This window comes from Antechinus flavipes, chromosome 3, assembly GCF_016432865.1.
Source record: "Antechinus flavipes isolate AdamAnt ecotype Samford, QLD, Australia chromosome 3, AdamAnt_v2, whole genome shotgun sequence".
Classification (NCBI taxonomy): Eukaryota; Metazoa; Chordata; class Mammalia; order Dasyuromorphia; family Dasyuridae; genus Antechinus; species Antechinus flavipes.
Genome location: NC_067400.1, coordinates 146,848,700 through 146,869,012, shown reverse-complemented (window position 1 = coordinate 146,869,012; position 20,313 = coordinate 146,848,700). Strand labels below are relative to the sequence as shown.

Sequence of the window (20,313 nt, the reverse complement as noted above, 5' to 3'; positions counted from 1 at the left end):
AACTCAGGTCTTCATAAATACAATTGCAATGATCTATCATTAGGCCATCAAACTATCTAAGGCTGTAAGGATGAGAATTTAGATGTGATGATGATAATCATGAGAATTTTGCATTGCATTCTATTTAATACTGGGAAGCTAAAAGAAGATGAGGAAAATAAATTTGACAAGTTCTTCATGATGACAGAATTCTCTCATTTTTTTTTTTCCTGAGGCAATTGATATTAAGTGCCTTGCCCAGGGTCACACAGCTAGGAAGTGTTAAGTGCCTGAGGTCAAACTTGAATTCAGGTTCTCCTAACTTCAGAGCTGAATTCTCAAAGAGTGGAACCCTTAAGATAAAAAGGAGAAGCTAAAATGGGAGGTCTATGTTTAGAATTTACCTCTTAATAATTTGTGTTTCCTTTTAGTTAGAATCATCTTGTTATATTTATACATTGAATTTATTTTTGATTCAGCTGGTAAATTTATAGAGAAAAACAATCCTGTAGAATCAAGCCTATAGGATATCATCATTAAAATACTTGCCTCTGAAAATTGAGTCAAACTTTTGACCACACAAGTGCTAATCTAGTAATTCTAGGACATCTTGAGGAAAAGGTTTTAAATCTTAAAACAATCCAGTTTACATATTCTAAGTTAATTTAATGAATGGCATTACAAAGCAGTTCTAAAGTCAGTTCTCTATTCCCACCAAACTATCCACTTGGGAGAAGGTTCATCAAAGAATCAGGATGGAATTAGAAAATAACTGCTGTTGGGGAGTCAGTGCCACTTGCCAAATTTACCTCTTATCCAGATTAAAAAGTGAAAATCAGTAATGAATCATGATTTTTATACAGCACAAAAGTGGCAATTTCACAGTACTCAGTTAAAAATTAATAGAAATTATTGAACAGTATCCCATGCATGATGAGCTTTTCTCATCTAGGCACATTGGGAGGAATGCCTACTTTTTTTGCACATCTTTAGTACATGATTTTGTGCATTGGAATTATAATTTACCAAAAGTTGTAATTTATTAATTTATTAGAAAAGTATGCCAAAATGATTTAAGAGATGTCTAAGAGTGTCAAGGCCCTATCTAAAACTATCTTTTACTTTACAAGTAACATGCTTGCCAAAAGCATGAAATCAAAAGCACTTCAGTAAGGTTGCATCTCCACACAGGCTGTGATTCCAGAATCACAGCTAAATAAATCGCTTCCTCCAGTTTCTTATATTTCCATATATCTTCTAATTATTTTGGGGGGATCATTATTACAAAATTCTTATATATAATCCTGCATTACTCAGTCTACATACGAAGAGGTTGGACTGGAGCAAAATTCACAGAGAATACCCATGAATATGGAAGTAATTGTATAGAAGACACATGCAGCTGAGCACTTATGTTGCCAGATATGACGGGCAAAGCTTTGTTCATCTGCATGCATACTTCATGGAGAGTCTCCATAACTTTATTCCCATATACTCCGTAGCCTATCCAATCTAACTCTCATTCTACTTACAGGAACACAACTATAGCATATAAGGATGAAAGGACTATCCATGTGAATCATTACTGTCTACATGAAAAGAATCAGAAATGCTAATCACATCTTTTAGAGACAGATTTCTAATCTTATGTCACAGATCTATTTGGTAATCTGGTGAACCCTTTGGACCCTTTCTTAGAATAATTATTTTAAATGTGTAAAATAAAAGGCAAAGGATTATAAAGGAAATCTATTATATTAAAATATGGCTATCAAAATGCTTTTGGAAAAAAACTATTTTAAAGAATGCAGTTTAAGAATATATGAAGTATTTAGAGTAAAATACAGAACAATAGTTTCCAGAAGTTGATCATATCATATTGTTCCAATCTGAGACAAAGCTGCTATTGTACTCTTTCCTCAAATGACTGGGTATTTAGCGTGTATATATATACATATGCGCATCTCTATATACACATTTGTAATTTATATATCTATTTATTTATAGGTTTTCTTTTCTTTTAAAATATAAGGTCTTGGAGGACAATGTTTATGTCTTTATATTCCAGGTGCACAGCAAAAAGTCCAGCACATAAATGTTTAATAAATGCTTGTTTATTTGTTGATTGACTGATTGATTGAGTTAAGAAAAAATACAGATATCCTCAAGACTAAGGAAGAAAAGAACCTTGCTTGATCACAATTAGTTCAGCTAGGATTTTAAAAAGCCCCAATGGAGAAATGGTTGATAAATTGAAGGAGAACCAATGCATTTGGCCAGCCAAAACCCATAGAAAGAAATTACCAAATGCCTGTAGACACTGGAAAAGGGATCTAGATAGAAAACCCTAGCTTAATAGAGTAGTTCATGAAATAGGAGAGCTAGGGAAGCCTCCAGCCTACAAACTGTGATGGGAGCAGGGATCAAGGCCCAGCCAATGATGCTTCAAATCTACAGCTGTGTCATTTGGACAAAAACCAGTGTCAGAAGCTTGCCCTGAGGACAGAAGTCTGCCTGGCACAGGAACATTCTACTTAGTGCAGACAACCCCTTGCTCAGTGTACTGGCTAGAGATACATGAAGTTTTAGAAAACCGTTCTCATAAACTAGATCTTTGGTAATATAAACTAGTGCCATTCCTTCCTGAGATGTACAAAGTCTGGTCTTGATATGGTCCCCATTCAGAACCTAATGATTGAAAAGAACAACTACTCACTGAAACTCCACTCAGGAGCATGGCTCGGGGAGCTCCCAGCTAGCTCTGAACTATGGGTTTATCCAGCAGAAGACATCCCAAGCCTAAAGGGAAGAGTGGCTCTGGCCACATGGACTAAACCAAGGGGACTGAGTGAACCACATACCTCAGGTAAAATGGAGGGAAAAAAGGACTGGGGGGAGGGAAAAATGATTGGGGGGAGGGAAAAGGTGAATCAAATGTGTGGGGGGCTTAGAAGAGATAGTATGGAGATGAAATTGGAGAAAATTTGAAGAGAAACTGATAAAGTGGGAGTAAAGTAAGGGGAGTGGACTGGGCTGGGCTGGACCCCAGGCCTCCTGGATTTCAGAATTATACAATATAGTTTGCTATTAAACATAAAATCTTCCAGCTTAAAAACAAACTAGAAAAAAAGAAAAAGAGAACTAAGTGGTATAGTGGATAGAGTACTGCTGGTTAGCCTTGTGTTAGGAGGACCTGAGTTAAAATCTGACCTCAGTGAATGTTGAAAACTATCTTTGCATGTTTTTTTGAAAATGAAAAGCTATTATTAAAAAAAAAATCTGATCTCAGATATTTTCTAGCTGTGTGACCCTGGGGAAGTCATTTAACATAGTTCACCTTGGTTTCCTCATCTGTAAAATGAGCTGAGGAAGGAAATGGCAAAACACTTCAGTATCATTGCCAAGAAATGGCCAAATGGGATCATGAAAAGTTGGAAATGACAAAGACAACAGAACTGAAAATGACTTAAAAATGAGTAAACACAAGAAAACAACGATGATAAATTTTTTCATGGTAATGATACTTAAGACTCCACATGACATTTAAGCGAAGCCTTAAAAAGTGCTACAAGTACTAATGGAATTTTTGGAAGAAATGCATTTCTTTTTAAATGTAAATGTCAAAATTTAGACTTGTCAGATATTAGTTCCAAATTTACACTTACCATAAATAATTAAACCTTGTTCGAACAGTTCTGTTTTATTCCAGATTGCTGTTTTCCCATTACATAGCAATGAATTCTGACATCCAAATGCTATTTGATAAGGACAATGATGACATATGAATACTGACAAAGAGACATTCTTGGCCAGTGTCCATCACAGCTGTGTTAAGACAGTCATAGAAATTATCATATGCCAGGCCTGGAGAGAAATCAATGTAGGCCCAAAGGAAAGAAAACAATGGATTTTCAGGAAGTTAAGAAGTTGGTTTAAACAACAGTTTGATAAATTATTGCAAACTTTTCTATGATACCTCTATGCACAATTCTTGGGGGGATAAATATACATGGAAAATTCTGGTTGTATTAAAGGTAAAAAAATATCTATGTATCCACTCCTTTTGGGGACAGAGAATATGATTCAAGACAATGTAGCCCAAGTAATTCCTTTTACCTGCAATTCCTGATAATTTAGGGAAAAAAATAAATATTCCTGTCTTGTGATCCATTTCATTCTTTGACTTCACTAAGGTAGATTATAATTTAGTTAGCCAAAAGATAGTCTTTGACTTGATCAAAAATGGATTAGTAGCCATGATATTCAGAAACTAGAATAGCTACAACTTAGTAAAGTATTTGGTTCAATATTGAGATTCTTGTCTGAAATAAAGTCATCAGTTTAGCACCTAGAAATTATAAGCCAGGCTTTTCTCTGAAAGGTTCTATCCCCCATACTAGCTAAAAATATCTTACTTTTTTATATCCTTAAAAAGATGTCACCAATATTTTATGGAAATAGTGTCATAAATATTTTATGTAGTTATATTCTGTCTACATATGCAGGGGAGTATTATAGGATTCATCTTTTCATTAAAATATTTTATAAGACATGCTATTGAATTCTCCCTGGGAATGCTTCTATTATAGACAGCAAAATTCCAGGGGGAGGGGGAAAGATTTTTTTTTTAAAACAAAGTGCTTTGTTGTCTAATATTTAATAGTACCATAAAAACTTATAAATGCTGTCAGTTTTCATTGGAAGCAAAATTAAATGCAACTATTTTTTTTCCCACACAAAATTCACCTTCACTGTATTTTCAGCAAAATAATGCGCATTTTTTATAAAAAAATAAAAGAGGTTAAAAAAAGTTTAAAGACATTTCTAATATCTATGTAGTTACTCTTGGGGTCAGGGGAGGGGGTGCAGGACAGGTAGGGGCTGGATAGGCTTATTTAATGACATTATTCAGAGGAGATATCCAGAATTCAATAAACATTTATTAAATCTACTTCATTTAGTCACTGTGGTAGTGTGTTGTCCAATAAAAAGCAAACAACTAAAACCGAACTCATCTGTTCTCTAAAGGAGTTTATATTGTCTTCAATGTATGAAGAATGAAGATCAAATAAAGACTGTCATTCTTGTGAAAATGTTAGAGATTTTATGAAGAACTTGGGGATGTTGGAAACCCTGTAAACAATGGCTTCAATGGAGCTCTGCTTTCTCCTATTCTATCTGCAAATCCATATGTAGTGAAAATGAGAAATTCTGTTATATAATATATATATATATTAACAAATACATATTATATTACATTGTTGTTGACACTGGTGTTTTATACATATGTGTATATATAATATAATATATATAGTAACAAAATGCATTGTCCCATTTTGATTTCCCAGCATCATAGAAGGTAGTGATATTTGAGACTTACACACATTTTCCTTCAAGAAATTCATATGAATTCACCAATTCTATTCATGTTCGTCTCAGAAGAGTCAATGATGGGTATTCTTTAATATTCATTGCTCCTAGTTCTATTCTTACAATCATGAAGGAAGCAGTGGAGACAATCAATAGCATGTTTTGGAATACATTTTCCTTCAGAATCTTCCCTACAAATGAATACCTGCAAGATGTCATCTCTTAACTAAAAAGAGGAATAGCAGGAATATCTTATACCCTATGTAGGGCCTACTTCACTATATCAGCACTATTCATGCAATATATCTGTCAACCTTTATTAAAATTCTTTTTGATGGGTATCGTGGCTCATAAACCTCTACAATGCATTGATATTACCTAGGGGAATGTCCTTGCAGCATCACATCTTGGAAGATGGGACAATAAAAGAGAAATCCTCCAAACTTTCAAGAACAGCCAAGGATCCCAAATCTTATTCATTCTTTTCACAATGCTTGGAATGTTTTGTCCCTATAATTACAACATGAGAGAGGTAGTGCAGCATACTTATAGATGTCTATGTCAGAAGGACAGGGGTTCAAACCCAGCTTCTGTTACACACTGTTTGATGATGGAAAAATTACTTAACTCCTTAGGATCTGAGATCATGCTTTGATACTACAAGAATTACTGATCTGCACTGATAGATCTGGTGTAATGAAAGTTACCTATCTCAATAGAATATTTGAAACATAAACAAAAATATATTTTTTTTGGTGAAATTTCCTTAATAACAAGGAATCTTAACCTGGGATCAATGAACTTTACAAAATACCTATATACTGATTTCAGGTCATTTGTGGACTTGGATGAGGAAAAAAATGTATAAATATATTAATATTATATATAATCTTTATTTTCACTAACATTTTTTCCCTTTTTACTCCTAAATATTTAATTTTATGGATTTAAAATTATTCTGAGAAGTTTATTATGCAAAAGTTTAATAATATTTGATATGAAATTTGTTCTAACACCATTCTAAATGTATCAACAACATATATGACATACTTATTGTTTTTATATTACTTTTGAGTTGCAGGTCACTAAAGTAAGTCAGTTTCCTCAGATGGAATAGTCAGAAATCTATCTTAAAGGACTCTTTATATAGAAACTTAAATCTCTATAATAGCCCTGGATAGATTTGTCTCACAAGTATAACTTCTCATTATACTGAAAAATGGACATTATTTTAAAAACATTCTCTTTTGTACTATGATAGTACTAAAATAGTATTTTAAAGTTGATAAAGCTCTTTTCATTCACTATTTTATTTGTTCCTTTTAACAATGTGTTATTATTTATTCCCATTTAATAAATGAAGAAACAGATTTAGAGTGCTTTTAGTGATTTGTCCAGAGTCACACAGCTAGCAAATTATGTAAAGTGGGATTTGAGTCCAGGACTTTGAGATTTGTCATGGTCCTCAAAGCTGGATTTGGATTCATAGGACTTAGGTTGGGATTTTAGTTTTACTAAAGTTAACCATTTTCCTCAATTGTCAAACAAGGGTTTTTGGACTATATAAACTATAAAGTCTCCCAGACTTGGTGTTAATAATTCTGTCCAGAGTTTTAACAAATAGACTACCCTCCTCTCATTAAAAAAAAAATAAATAAATAAAAGCCAGGGTATGGGTGTATTATCCTAGATAACTTATTCCTAATGGCCTATGATGAGAGTGTAAACCATAACAAGGAACAATTTACAAGACAATTTAAAGCAGCTTGTATTTAAAAATTGTCTTAAATGTTACACAATTCTTTGAGTGAGTAAAGGGCAGAAATAAAGGGAGATAGTTTGTGAATCATTTGACCAATTTGCTTTCCTATTGAATCACCATGATTGGATCATCATTTATTATCTTCACCATTGATAAATTACTTTGACACTATACTTAGGTACATTTTAATGTTGAAAATTTGGGGACTGAACAAAAATGGTAAAAATGATGAAAAATAAAACTTTTAATTCCAGGAGGGGAAAATATGGCAATTATATTTAGAAATATATACAGATCTCTGAATTTTACAATAAATTTGAAGTAGTAATTCAAAGTTCCTTTCTGAAGTCAGTGATAATATGATAGTACTATACCTTTATTCTACAAATCCACTTCTTAAATCACTTCAATTGAAGTTGTTGATCTTTCTAGACAATCTAGAAATCTCTTCTTTATAAAAAGACTTCAAATAAATGTCAGTGAGAAAAATACAGGAAAAAATGTTCATTTGTGAATGCAACTTAAACTTTTTGTACTTTCTCTCATCTTAATATGTTCAGTCCTCTAGAATGTTGGTGAAGAAAACAAAATTGGCCCGGGTGCTGAAATTCTATAGATTAGTGCTGGATGCATCCCACATCTAGTCAGTGAGCTAGCATCTGTTAGGCATTAGGTGAGGCTGGCTCATCAGTGAACCACTTAAATTTCCTGACTTCTAAATTATTTGAAAAATCACTCATTTTCTCTTTTTAACTGATCTGGCTGAATATTAAAAATCAGTGTCTTCGATGTCAATTTTACCCATTATTCAGTTGGCTGGTACATGATGAGTTTAATGAGAACCAAAGTTAGAAAGTGGAAAAACCATCAATCTCTGTTTGAGTCAGTCTTGTTTCATGGCCACAAACTGAACCCCGAATCCTAGCCAATCACCTTTCAAATCCATATTGGCTACAAAGAGAATGTACTAAAAGAGGGTAGAGTAAAAATGAGCAATTTGAAGATAGACTACATAATCGAAGTTAGGAACAAGTTTGTGACATGATTGCTATTGATCAAGTTAAAAATCAAACTAGAAAACTGTCATCTATAGTTTGATATAAAACACTAAGCTAATAAAGTCTTTTTTTTTCCTCTATGCATTTTTGGTATACTGGCTTCTTAACCCTCTATAGCCTTCCTAGAGAACAATACATGAAGGCATTGTAACATTTTACACTCTACAAATGCATGCAAAATATATTGCTGATAAACATCAACGCTGTATTTTAAACAACATAGAATCAGGAAATTTTATATACATACAAAAGAAACACATATGCACACACATTGATTTTATGCAAATATATGTACAAAATATATAATCTTTGAAATCTGAAATATGCATGTTTACATTTAAATAATATATATATAATACACATATATAAATAGTATTTTTTCCTTTTACCAAATTTATGCTATTGATGTTTTAAGTTTTGCAAGATATATTCAAACTCAGAAGGTCTTGCTTAACAGTTCATATTTAGGCAGTGAAGTTGTCTTAAGGATCAGTTATGATGACCTCATGAATGTAGCCATGAAATATTGCTATTCTTCAAATTCCTCCAGTGAAGATAATCTTGTTTTTCAAAATATTTTTTTTCCTTTTACTTACTGCCTGAAGTTTTTTTTTTTTTTTTGAGTCATGTTTCTCATTGCTTTTCTTACCTGCCTTTTTTTTCCTCTTTGGGGAATATAAACCTTTTGGATAATAGAATATGTTTAACTCTATAATATCTCTGGTGACTAAAGCATTGTTATTTTTCAATGACAGATTATTTTAGGGAAAATGGTAATATCCCCTTTATGTTAGTGAATCTCTTATATTTATGTGCTTTAAAATACTCTTCCACAAATAACCCTTCCAATTGCTTAAACATTTTCTTTTAATTAAAAAACAAAAATTGAGTCAATATAAAATAAACAAAAATAAATCACTACTAAAACCACCACCATAGCAACAACTGATGTCCAACAAACTAGTTTTAATTGTAGAGTTCTTAAAGAACTGTATAGACAAGGACACACATAGACCTTTCTGAAGCTTAATGAATTCAAATAAGGAAATATAATTATCAGATCTAAGGTGTTAGGAAGAGGTCAGATTTTAAGGTATTTTGATTATCAATGCATGTGGGAAAAAAACCTCGCTGAATTGCTCTTTTGTGCCATAGTCATAAGATTTCAAAAATAAAAAAAAACAAAATTTTAAAACCCACAAAACTCAGTGTTTGGCAATGACCTTTGTTCAAATATGACCTTTTTCTGGTGCCAGGGAAACAGATTCTTTCATCTATTGCCTTTCCTTTGGCCGCTAATGCAAACATCTTTCAGTTTATTTGTTGGTCCAACCTCATACATGGATAGTACTATCTCATAAGTGCAGATAAATGTCAAGACAGAACTTAAACAAAAGCAGACATTCTTTCAAATAAGAAGCACATAGCATCTCAGAACAAGAAATCTAGGAAAGGAAAACAAACCTTAAAGATAAATATAAAAGTTCATTCTTAATTTACTAATCTAATTGATCCAATACAATTCACATAGGCTACAAAGATAATGATTGCTAATAGTTCCATTGCCATGCCAAAATCTATACTTTGTATTCATTACTTCTTCTATATACCAGTTCTACAGCTTTCAGCTAGATCCGTTCTTTCATCATTGAGGGATCAGGGTTATTTTGAAAATAATGATAAAAAAAAATGAAAAAAAAAATGTCAGTTATGGTCAGCCCTGATGATGTCTGTCACCTTCTGACTGCCTAAAGAATTATAACCTGTGAATGGACAGGGCCACCAGAATTTGTCATCTTTAAATCCCTCATCAGCAATGCCAAGTGATTACAACTATAATGTACCTGTTATCATATCATTTCTGACAACTGCATGTAAAGTATACTGCTGATAAACATCAACACTATATTTTAAACAACATAGAATCACTGTAAATTCAAAGACTGTCCCCATAGAAAGAACACAGAAACTTCACCTAAAAAGTTCAACTAGTTTCTCCAAGATTGAGTCATAATGAAGAAAATTGCTCATATCAAAAGACAAACACCTTAAGTTTCAGTGTAACTATTCTATAAATGAATAATAAAGAAAATTCAAAGACAGAAAGATAGTTACATCTTTTTTATTACCTTGGAAACCCTGTTTGCAACTTCTCTCCCTACGGTCAGTCCCTGAACAAAGGTCCGAGCAGCAATGAAGGCCCTTGTCACTTGAATCTTCAGTTTCCTGGGTACATCTCCAAAGGGTTTCAGCTGGTCTGTGTATTTGCTAACACACTCCAGGTAGTCCTCACTGAAGTGATACTGAGGGTTTATGAGTTGGAACATTCTCTCTAAAAGCCGAGCCCAGAAGTCATTCAACATCTCCTCCAGGTTCACATTACCTCCAGTATAATATCGTTTTAACTCTGTGAAGAGATCCTGGAATACTTCAGAATTCTGCATGTAAAGCATTCCATATGTTCGGACAAACATATCATTTAATGATTTTTCTGCATTCTCTAGGAGCTCTCGGAAAAATTCTAGGGAAAAATGCAAGAAAATAGAAACAAATCAGTAAGATTCAGAAACTCACACAGATCTGAATAACTACTAAAAATAAAGTAAGACAAAGACACCTGCTTTAAGCTTAATCAGGTTTTTTTTTTTTTTAAGTTAGTGGTCATATTTTTGAAGTATCATTAATACTAAAAATAAACATAAAGCATCAATTGAAGATAACTTGCTGTTAAAGACAGAGGTACCAGATTTTTTTTTTTTTGGAGGGGGTGGATGGGAATTATTCTATTATTCCTATAATTACTGGTACTATTGCTGGTAACCAACAAATATTTAACTTTAATCTTTACCACAATCTTCAAGTTTGCTAAGTATTTTACATATATATTTTCATTTGATTTGACAACGTGAAGTAGATGTTGTTATTAATCCCCTTTACAAATGAAGAAATTGAGTCTGAGAGAGGTTTATTGATTTGTTCAATATCAAAGAGCTATTAAGTATATTAGATAGGTTTTAAAATCACATCTTCTTGACAACAATTCAGCACTCAATCTTCTGTCTTATCAAATAAACACTGGGAGATTGGAATATTAAATATATGCTAATATATCAAAAAAAGTTATTTTTGTTTTTATTGTTTTACTACAGAATACTGCATCAATGCTTGTTATAATCATTGTGATCTTAGCAAGTTACTTAACCTCCTTGGGACTCAATTTCCTCATCTACAAATTTGTGATTCAAATGAATTGGCTTCAGAGGTCCATCCAGAGCAACATTTATGATCCCATTATCCTATAAGTGGCACTAACATATAATACAATTTCTCAAATAAAATGTAAGAAGCAATTATCTATTAATGTGTGAAAAAAATTCATATTAATAAATAAGATTTAAAATATTTATATTAATAAATAATATAATAAGATTAGCCAGTATTTAGCTTAACTTTTCAAAGTACTTTAACATGATCTAGAATACTATGTATAGCATACTTTGATATCTTATTTGTTCCTTACAAGAACCCTGGAAGGCAAATTATTATGTTATTATGATGGCTAGATTAGGAAAGTACTGTTTGGAGAAGTAAAATTTCTTACCCAAGGTCACAAAACTAACACTTAAGTAATAGGGTAAGGAATTAAATTTAGATCTTTGAAAACTGAATAATATTTGCCAAATGATCATATTGTTATTTCACTGCCAGAAACTTTTTTCAAATATTACCATGGATTCATTAATAATAAGTTGGAATAAATTGCCTAATAATCTTTTAAGAGACATCTAAAAGTCCATATTCATTAAGTAATATAATTACTATCACATTAGTAGTAGTATTGATGATTGTGTCTATTATTATTAAAAACTTTAGGAAATATTTGAGATTATAAAGCAGTAATAATTATATGGCAGAAATTAAATTATAGACTAGATCTAATTTAAAAATACTAAATATAAGTATCCAACTTTCAAAAGCGAGATCAAAAATATCCAAGCCTAAGTGTCAGTCTTCACTAAAGGAAAAGGCTATAGGGATATTAAAAGAAGCTGCAAAGAAAGGAGAAATCATCCAATTGAAAAATCCTAATATAATGAGACTGGAAAGTAGATTCTAATCATGAGCTTGGGACAGGCTGTTCATTTATCTTCTTTTAGAGGTCAATTATTTTGTTAGGCTCAGGAATTAAAGCTTAATTTATTGAATACAGAGTTCTGCCTTCAGCAATGAATAGTCAGTAATCAATAATGTAGTCTAGATTCTTAAAGGGCTAAACAAAAAATGAGGGGAAAAAAACTACTGATCCTCCCTTATTCACTACTTCTCATAGAGGTGTGAAGAAATGTCTCTCTTGGAATGGGAGCTTCATTTTCTGTCTCAAGTTCAAAGCAATAATCATCAATTTTATTTCCTTTGGTGCCTTTCACATAGTAGGTACTTAATTAATGTTGCTTGAATAAATGCATGATGTCTCTCTCAGACACTGTGTTCATACATCTTTATGACTCCCTGAAAGCAAGAAAAAAATGATCTCACTTGTTCTTATAACTATAGATGAATTCAGTTTTGTCTCTTCAAAACTCAAACATTCCCCCTTCTTAGGTTTAAGAAAATAAAAAATATATATATAGAGAAAAAGATGAATTCCTAGAATTAAAGACAAAAGAGACCATGGAGTCCAATTTGTTCTTTTTGAAGATAAAAATATGCAATACATGAGGGTAAAATGATTTATCCTAATTATAGGGATAAGAGAGTTATAATTTGAGTTTTTGGACTTTAAATCCCATGCTCTTGTCATGTACCACACTATTTCTCTTTTATATTCCTTAACTCAGTAACTCTTTTGGTGTCCATTTAAATCAAAAGTCTAAGAGTTTCCTTAGATGTTCATTCCTTTGTGCATACCCTGGTATCAAATAGTCACAGCAAAGAAAAGTTTGCTATTAGCTTCACTGATCTTCGAATGTCAAACTATTATTCTCTGTACAAAGTCATTATATGGTTTAGTGATCTTATAGTTAAAGCCAATATTTGGTGTTGGAAGACACTAATGGATCAGGCAATTATGACAAATGCCACAACCTTAACGTGCATCGATCTTCGTTCAGACATAAGGCAAAAAATTCAAGGTATTATGGCAGAAAAGAAAAAGAATATCCTATAAACCGTGGTGCATTTATTTGATTTTAGCATGATCAGTTACTTCTCAAAGCCTGATTCCTTGTGGAAACAAGAAGAATATTTGAATCTTTGAGTATATCAACAAGATGAAGATTTAGAAGAAAGTAACAAAATCTGTTCTGTTGACAGAGTCAAGTGTAAACAATAGCATTGAGTTGTAAACTAGTTAGGTGGAAAAAAACCAAATCCAACTTTCTCTTCTTTCCCAGTTTCAGAGGGCAAAGATCATATTGGATTAAGCCTTCAATCAACAGAGAAGCCCCATCTTCAGAGAATGTTGGGCTGAAAGAAATATTATTTGATTGCTTTTTCTTCTCCAATCACAAAACATTCATTAAAGGTATTTGCTTTGGCTACTAATCTGCTTCTTTAGGTGCACAAGAGACCTTCTTAACTCTTTTTAGCATTTGGGAGGATTTTATTCATCCTCGGGGAAGTTACAGAGGCAAACATCTGTTTGCTCCAGGGCAGATTGCCTCAAGTGAAAAAAAAAATTTCTCCATAAAACTGCTATTATTTTTTGAGAGGTGAGGGATGGTTTGCTTGGTAATTTGAGTATTCTTTTGGGCAGACTAGGTTCTAGGAGCCAAGAGAACCCTAAATGTAGAAAAGAAAGAAAGGCTTTAAACAATCAACTTTACTAAAAAAGATAGGCAGATTCCTAAAATGAATTAGAAGCAAAAAGAGAATGAGTTAGGAGGAGAAAAAAATAGACCTTCAAAGTATCTCTGGGAGTTTACATTTAACAGAATCACAGGAAAACCTCTCCTTGTACAAAATGCCACAAAGTGCTCATGTTTCCTTATTAATTACATAGGATTCTATGGTGAAGAAAGTATGAAGCAGGAACATTTCAGAATGTTTTCATGATAAACAACAATTTCCATAGTCTCTTATTCCTTAACCAATACCACCCAAAATCTATCAACTGATTGAACACAATAATATCATTTGTGTAGGAAGTCTGATTAGCCAAATAGAAACTGCACATACACAATGTCTGTATTGAATAGCATGCCAGATATCTTTTCAAGGGGAAATGAGCATATAAAGTTTTACTTCCTGAAGGTAGAAACATTCATTTCTAATAAGAGTCAATCCTAGCCTATGATAAATCAAAAAGTTCACACTATAATCTGTTTGTTTTAGAGGAGAATGCAAGAATCTTACTAGGTGGCTGAAGAGTGACACAAAAATAAATCTAGTAAAAAAAAGATAGGGAGAATTGTGAAAATTGATGCAAGAAAACAAAAAAAAAAAAGTTCATTGTCCATTAGTTCTACGCTCCTATCATGGCCCTACAAAGATTTTTCATGCCTGATGGCGTATTATAAACCTATAAATGTCCAACTAGGTATTCTAGTAGATAACATCTTGTCTCTTGTCATTCAATTTAACAAATATTTGCAAAATGCCAATTTTGTACTTCTGTGCTCTCTGTTTCTAAGTGTATGTTTGTCTCTCTCTGTCTCTGTCTCTGTTTATTTTTCTCTCTGTGTCTCTCTGATTCTCTCTCCTTCCCTCCTCTCTCACTCTCCTTCCCTCCCCGCCTCTCCACAGCCTTATATACATTCTGTAATCTATCTCCTACTTCAAGGCAATTTCAATGACTGTTCCACATGGCTTGAATTCCTGTCTTCCTTATTATCTTCCTTACCTTATTTGCCTTCTTTCAAGTTCTAGATAAAATTCAATTCCCTCCAAAAAGTCTTTCGTAATTCCTGATAATTCTAAGTGCCTCCCTTCTGTTGCTTATCTCCAAGTTTTCTCATTTTACTTCTGTTTTGTACCTAGTTGTTTTTATGTTTTCTTCCCCATTAAACTCTGAGCTCCTTGAGATCATGGACTGATTTTTTTTTTCCTTTCTTGTATTCCCAGAGGTTAGAACAATGCCTGGTCTGACTAGGAAATTAATAAATATTTACACTGGCTGAGAAGTGATGTCTTGCAGATTCCAATTGTTCTTAATTTAAAGTATGATCAGACAAAAACTTTAAAGATTGATCACATATTTAGATCACTTTTACACACATACACACTCCTTTTAATATTAGCCATGTATACCCAAAATTTAAGTTAGCTTAAAATTTTAGAGTTGGAATCATTGGAATAAAAAAATAAAGCTGGGAGGTCTAGCCTCCCTAAAAAGACTCCAGCATTGATAATGATTTCACTTAAAACTCCAAGTCACAACAAAAATTAAAATACTCTTTAGAGAAGATTAAGGAGAGAAGGGGACTACTCTGGAATCTCCCTGCCTTTTCTTTCGTAATTTAATAGATCATATTGATTTAATCTGCTCATATTACAAATACTACTTGAGTATTCAAGTGGGGCTCATAATTGGTGCTTTTACAAATAATGAGGTCTAAATTACATAAAATTATTTTCTGCATGAGGTAACTTATTCAGGAATAAAAAAAGAAGTCCTGTTAAGCAGGTGTTCTAATTACTGACAGTTAGACAGGCCCTGGATGCAAAAATGTGTGTGTGTGTGTGTGTGTGTGTGTGTGTGTGTGTGTGTGTTTTGTTGCTCCCTTATCTGCCAAATTTCAATTTTTCTTAGTATTTTTAATGGGCCTTGCAGATTCATATAATATTCAACCTAGAAGTTAATGGAAGTCTGAAATTCCAAAGTGACATAATAACTGTCATGAAACATTACACATTGCAATTTCCATTGTTTTAACTTGGGAATTATTAAAACTGAACTACTGTTCTTGGAAACAGGTGTTACCCTACCAACTACTGAGCAGTAATATAAATATTTTTTCTATTTTCTATTATTTTTTTCTATTTCTATTTTTTCTATTATTTTAAATCCATATTTATTTTTCAACTTGAGTGTTATACAAACAACTAGAGAATAAGATAATAACGATATATATTTTTTTTAAATTTGTCTTATGCTCTCTTTCTCATGTTTGTCTCCAGCAATTAGTTCAAAGCTAAGGAAGGATCTTACTTGGCCTAAGATGTGGGAGAATATAGGGTAAGGGAAGAACAATGCATAGAAGTTATAATGAGATCTCTAATCATTAAAGTCAGAGGACTTGGTCTTAATTAAATAAAAATTACCCCCATAGAGATTTGAAAACTCAGTTTCCTAATGTAATCCTTTATATGCTGAATGATGAACTGAAAAAGTGGCTGAAAATAAAGACATATAGAAATTGTAATTATTACATGTTCATATAAAATCAATTGTTAAGTAGTAAGTGCCTGCTACAGTGGAACACTGTTCTAGAACAAAACATAGGCTAATATTAAATGCTTCTGAAGGCAGCATGACACACTCTCACCTCTATTTCTATAATAAAATTACTCTTTGCAACTATTTTAGGGAGAGGGAAACAGAAAGTTAAAAGTTATGTTGTCAACTAAAGGAATACATCACCCCTAGAATTCTTAAATCTATTTAATTTCAAGGAGAAAAATCTTGCATTGCTGATATATAATTCACCAATACAGAATACCAGTTGATGTATTTATTTCTCCTTGCTCCAGAGGACCAGCACAAATCTGCTTTCCAACATTCAGAGCTCAAAATATTAGCACAATGTTTCTTGAAAGGTAGACTTCTCTCTCTGTGTGTATGTATGTGTACACACACACATACACACACACACACACAATTCAGGGAGAAAATGAGAGCCAGAGAGAAACACAGAGAGAAAGAACATTCTTGTTCGGTCATTTCAAAATGTACACTCAGATTTAGAATTGGAAGGGACCTTGAAAAACCATGTAGCCTTTCCAGTCCCTTTATTTCACAGTTGAGGAAACTGAGACTGGGAGAGGTAAAATCATTTGCCCAACATCATAGTGGTAGGAAAGTTGGATTTGAACCTACATTAAGAAGAATGATAAATTTAGAGTCAAAAGAACTGGTCCAAATACTGAATGTTCTACACAGTATTTGTGTGTCCTTGGGTAACCTATCTTCATCTCAGTTTATCTCTGAAACTGATCTCTTGATTTCAAATCTAGTATTGTTTCCATATACCACACCTCCTAAACAAACTTAACAATTATAGAATTGTAAACATTTTCTCTGAAACTCCTTTCTAACGTCCAAGGACCATGGACCATTAGGTAATCACCTAGTTTACATATAAGAAAGTTTTACTAATACATTCAGACACCTAGAAAACTTTTGATTTCATTACAAAAGACCCCTCCACCCTCACATGTATATTTATCTATCTTCTATCTGTACAGTGTCTCTGTTTTTCAGGCCTAAATAAAGTAGCTAAACATTTGAGAATTTTATTTAAATGTTAATTATTGATTGCAATTTTGTTTTTGTTTTTAACCTCTACCACTGAGGCTACAGTGTTTAGTATCAAGTAAATGTTAGCAGCTTTATTTTTATCCATTTATCAAGATCTCACTCTGCCTTACCATCATCATCATAAACTTCTATAGTAATTGAATGAACAAACTAAATATGTGCTGCTTAATAGAGATTTTCAGTTACATATATAAAATACTTGAGCTTTCAATGTGTTATATTTTGGCCATGAAAATAGGCTCTGTAGTTTTTCTTTTTTATATCAATGGAAATTACTATTTTCAATAATAAAATATAAAGTCCCTGAGGTAGAGAGTAACGACTCCTTACGAATCTTTACATTCCTGTAAGTCATAGTATATTGCTTAATAGTTATATTTTCAATGGATAGGAATGGGTAGTTCCTTTGCCAGCTCAGTTCAACCAGCTGTTCTTATGTAAGGGACCATAAGTTAGTGAATGCCTTCAATGGAAATTTTAAATTCTGAAAGCACAAACTAATATAAAGTTCTTTGTGAAAATAGCTCATCTATTATTAAAGTGGAAAACAAATTAAATTATATATATCTCCATTTACCAAAATGTGTTGCAGAAATTCTGTGAAAGGGCCTGAGTCACAGTAGTCATCACAAAAAAGTTTTTTTTTTTTTTTTTGATCAATGGATCAAATATAAGACTGGAATTTAGTTGAAAGAAACGTACTTCATTAGACAAATGATCAAAAAACAAACAAGGAATTGGTGAAATAATTTTTACCTGGAAATGAGTAATAAGAGTACAATCCTTTCTTTCTTTGACCATTATTACAATTAAATGATTTCTTTAAGGGTTAGGATTTTTTTTTTATCCATTTATTATTTCTCTCCTATTAAGAAATCTAGATATTTGAAGAAAACAACATATTGTGCTTTAACATAAAATATTGATAAGAGAAAAAGAAATCCCTTGAAAAGTGATAAGACTTTGCTTTTTGGTTAGAGAAAATATTTGTAAAAATAAAAATATAGGAAACAAGTTTTCCTAACTTTCCAAAGGGGAAAAAAAATGATAGGTAACAGGTTTTTCTTTGGACTCACTTGAAAGCTCTCCTTTCCCAGTACTTTCTCCCCAAGGTACTAAAAAGAACAAAAAAGACCTACTGAAAGAGGTCCATGAATTGAGATAGGGAAAGATAGGGAAGGCGCCTAGCAAACATGAGATATGTCCAAAGCCACAGACAAATCAATATTGCATAGGGAGGGTTGGGGGGAGACAATAGGATTATCTCTCGACTCTAAGTTCAGTGATAGCATTCTGATTAGTAAGAGTAATCAATTAATTAAAAAAAAAAAAGAAATGAGAATTGGCCTCTAAAGGACAACATGCTAGCTGTAAAATAATAGAATGATCTAAGACCATACGGTAATTATTCTTAGATAACAAGAAAGTCTGCAACATTGGTGTTTGAATAATTGCTTTCTATCTAACACAATTCATCTCTACCTGTTCAAGGATATATACAAAAATATCCTCCAAGACAAGGAAATCAGTAGCAAATGCATTTCCATTGTTCACTATCAGAAGTGGCGTGTCAAACTTAAAGCAAACAAAACAAAACAAAAAACAATAGACAGACATATAGCTATATGCCTCAAGATTAAAGTTGTTACATCTTTTTATTTCAGAGTGAATATGATGAGCATGGACAAAAAGTTATTGAATTTTGTAATTTCAGAAGAATAACATAACTGTTTCTACATTCATGGTGACAGCAAAAAAAGAGTCAAAACAGGTTTCATCCATCTATGTCACTGACACCTATGTATGTGGAACATATTATACAGGAGTCTCTGAGGCACTTTTCAGGGGAGTTTATTTTGTAATGAATCAGGTGGAATCTACTATCAGGCATGCATGGGTACCATGACTCATTTTACTTTCCTTAATACATGATTAGTTTTATATTTTTATTAATAATAAAGAATAGATGTACTATTAAGTATGCATAAAATATTTATTATACAAGACATACATGAAAACCTTTATTAATTTCTTCTTGTTAAAAAAACCTACCCTTTTACAAATCATTTATGGGATTTTTCCTCTACAAAATAAATTTCTGACTACATGTATATCAATCTCTGTTGGACATTTTTCCACTGAATATTTAAATACAACCAATTAAAATAATACATATTGAAATGTTTGGAAAACTGGAACTTCCATTTGGAAAAGTCTTTATTGAAATAAAATAGCGACTTATTTATATTTATCAGGATAATGATATTTAATTAAGCATGGCATAAATATTAATTTGACTTAGAATTATTTACTGTATTCAAAGCTCCAAGGTTCATAAATATCTCCTGAATTGCTTACCATATTTTAAAGGGAAAATGTATAAAACTATGGAAAGGTATTTAATTGAAGTAATGCTTTTGGTTGATATAAACAGAAATTTATTTGACTTGTGTTATTGACTTGTGATTTTGAAGCTTTGTTAGTTTTTTAAAATTTATTAGTCATATACTCTATTTTTCTTTGATTTGTTCTTTTACTCCTCTGACCTTTATCCCAAAAATATTCAGAAAGCAACTAATAATTTTTTTTATAGGAAGTGGTATTCAGCAGTGGTTGAGTTCAAAATGTACTAAAAAAAGACATGACTACCTTTTATAGGCTATTTG

At 32.2% G+C, this 20,313-nt stretch overlaps 1 protein-coding gene across 1 annotated transcript in view; it reads right to left on the bottom strand.

Moving 5' to 3' along the window:
• Window positions 1–20,313, bottom strand: part of GPC6 (glypican 6) — a 1,241,410-nt gene that overhangs the window by 621,001 nt on the left and 600,096 nt on the right. The window contains exon 3 of the mRNA XM_051984004.1: window positions 10,299–10,690. Coding sequence (XP_051839964.1) covers window positions 10,299–10,690 — 392 coding nt within the window. The remainder of the gene's footprint in view (window positions 1–10,298; window positions 10,691–20,313) is intronic.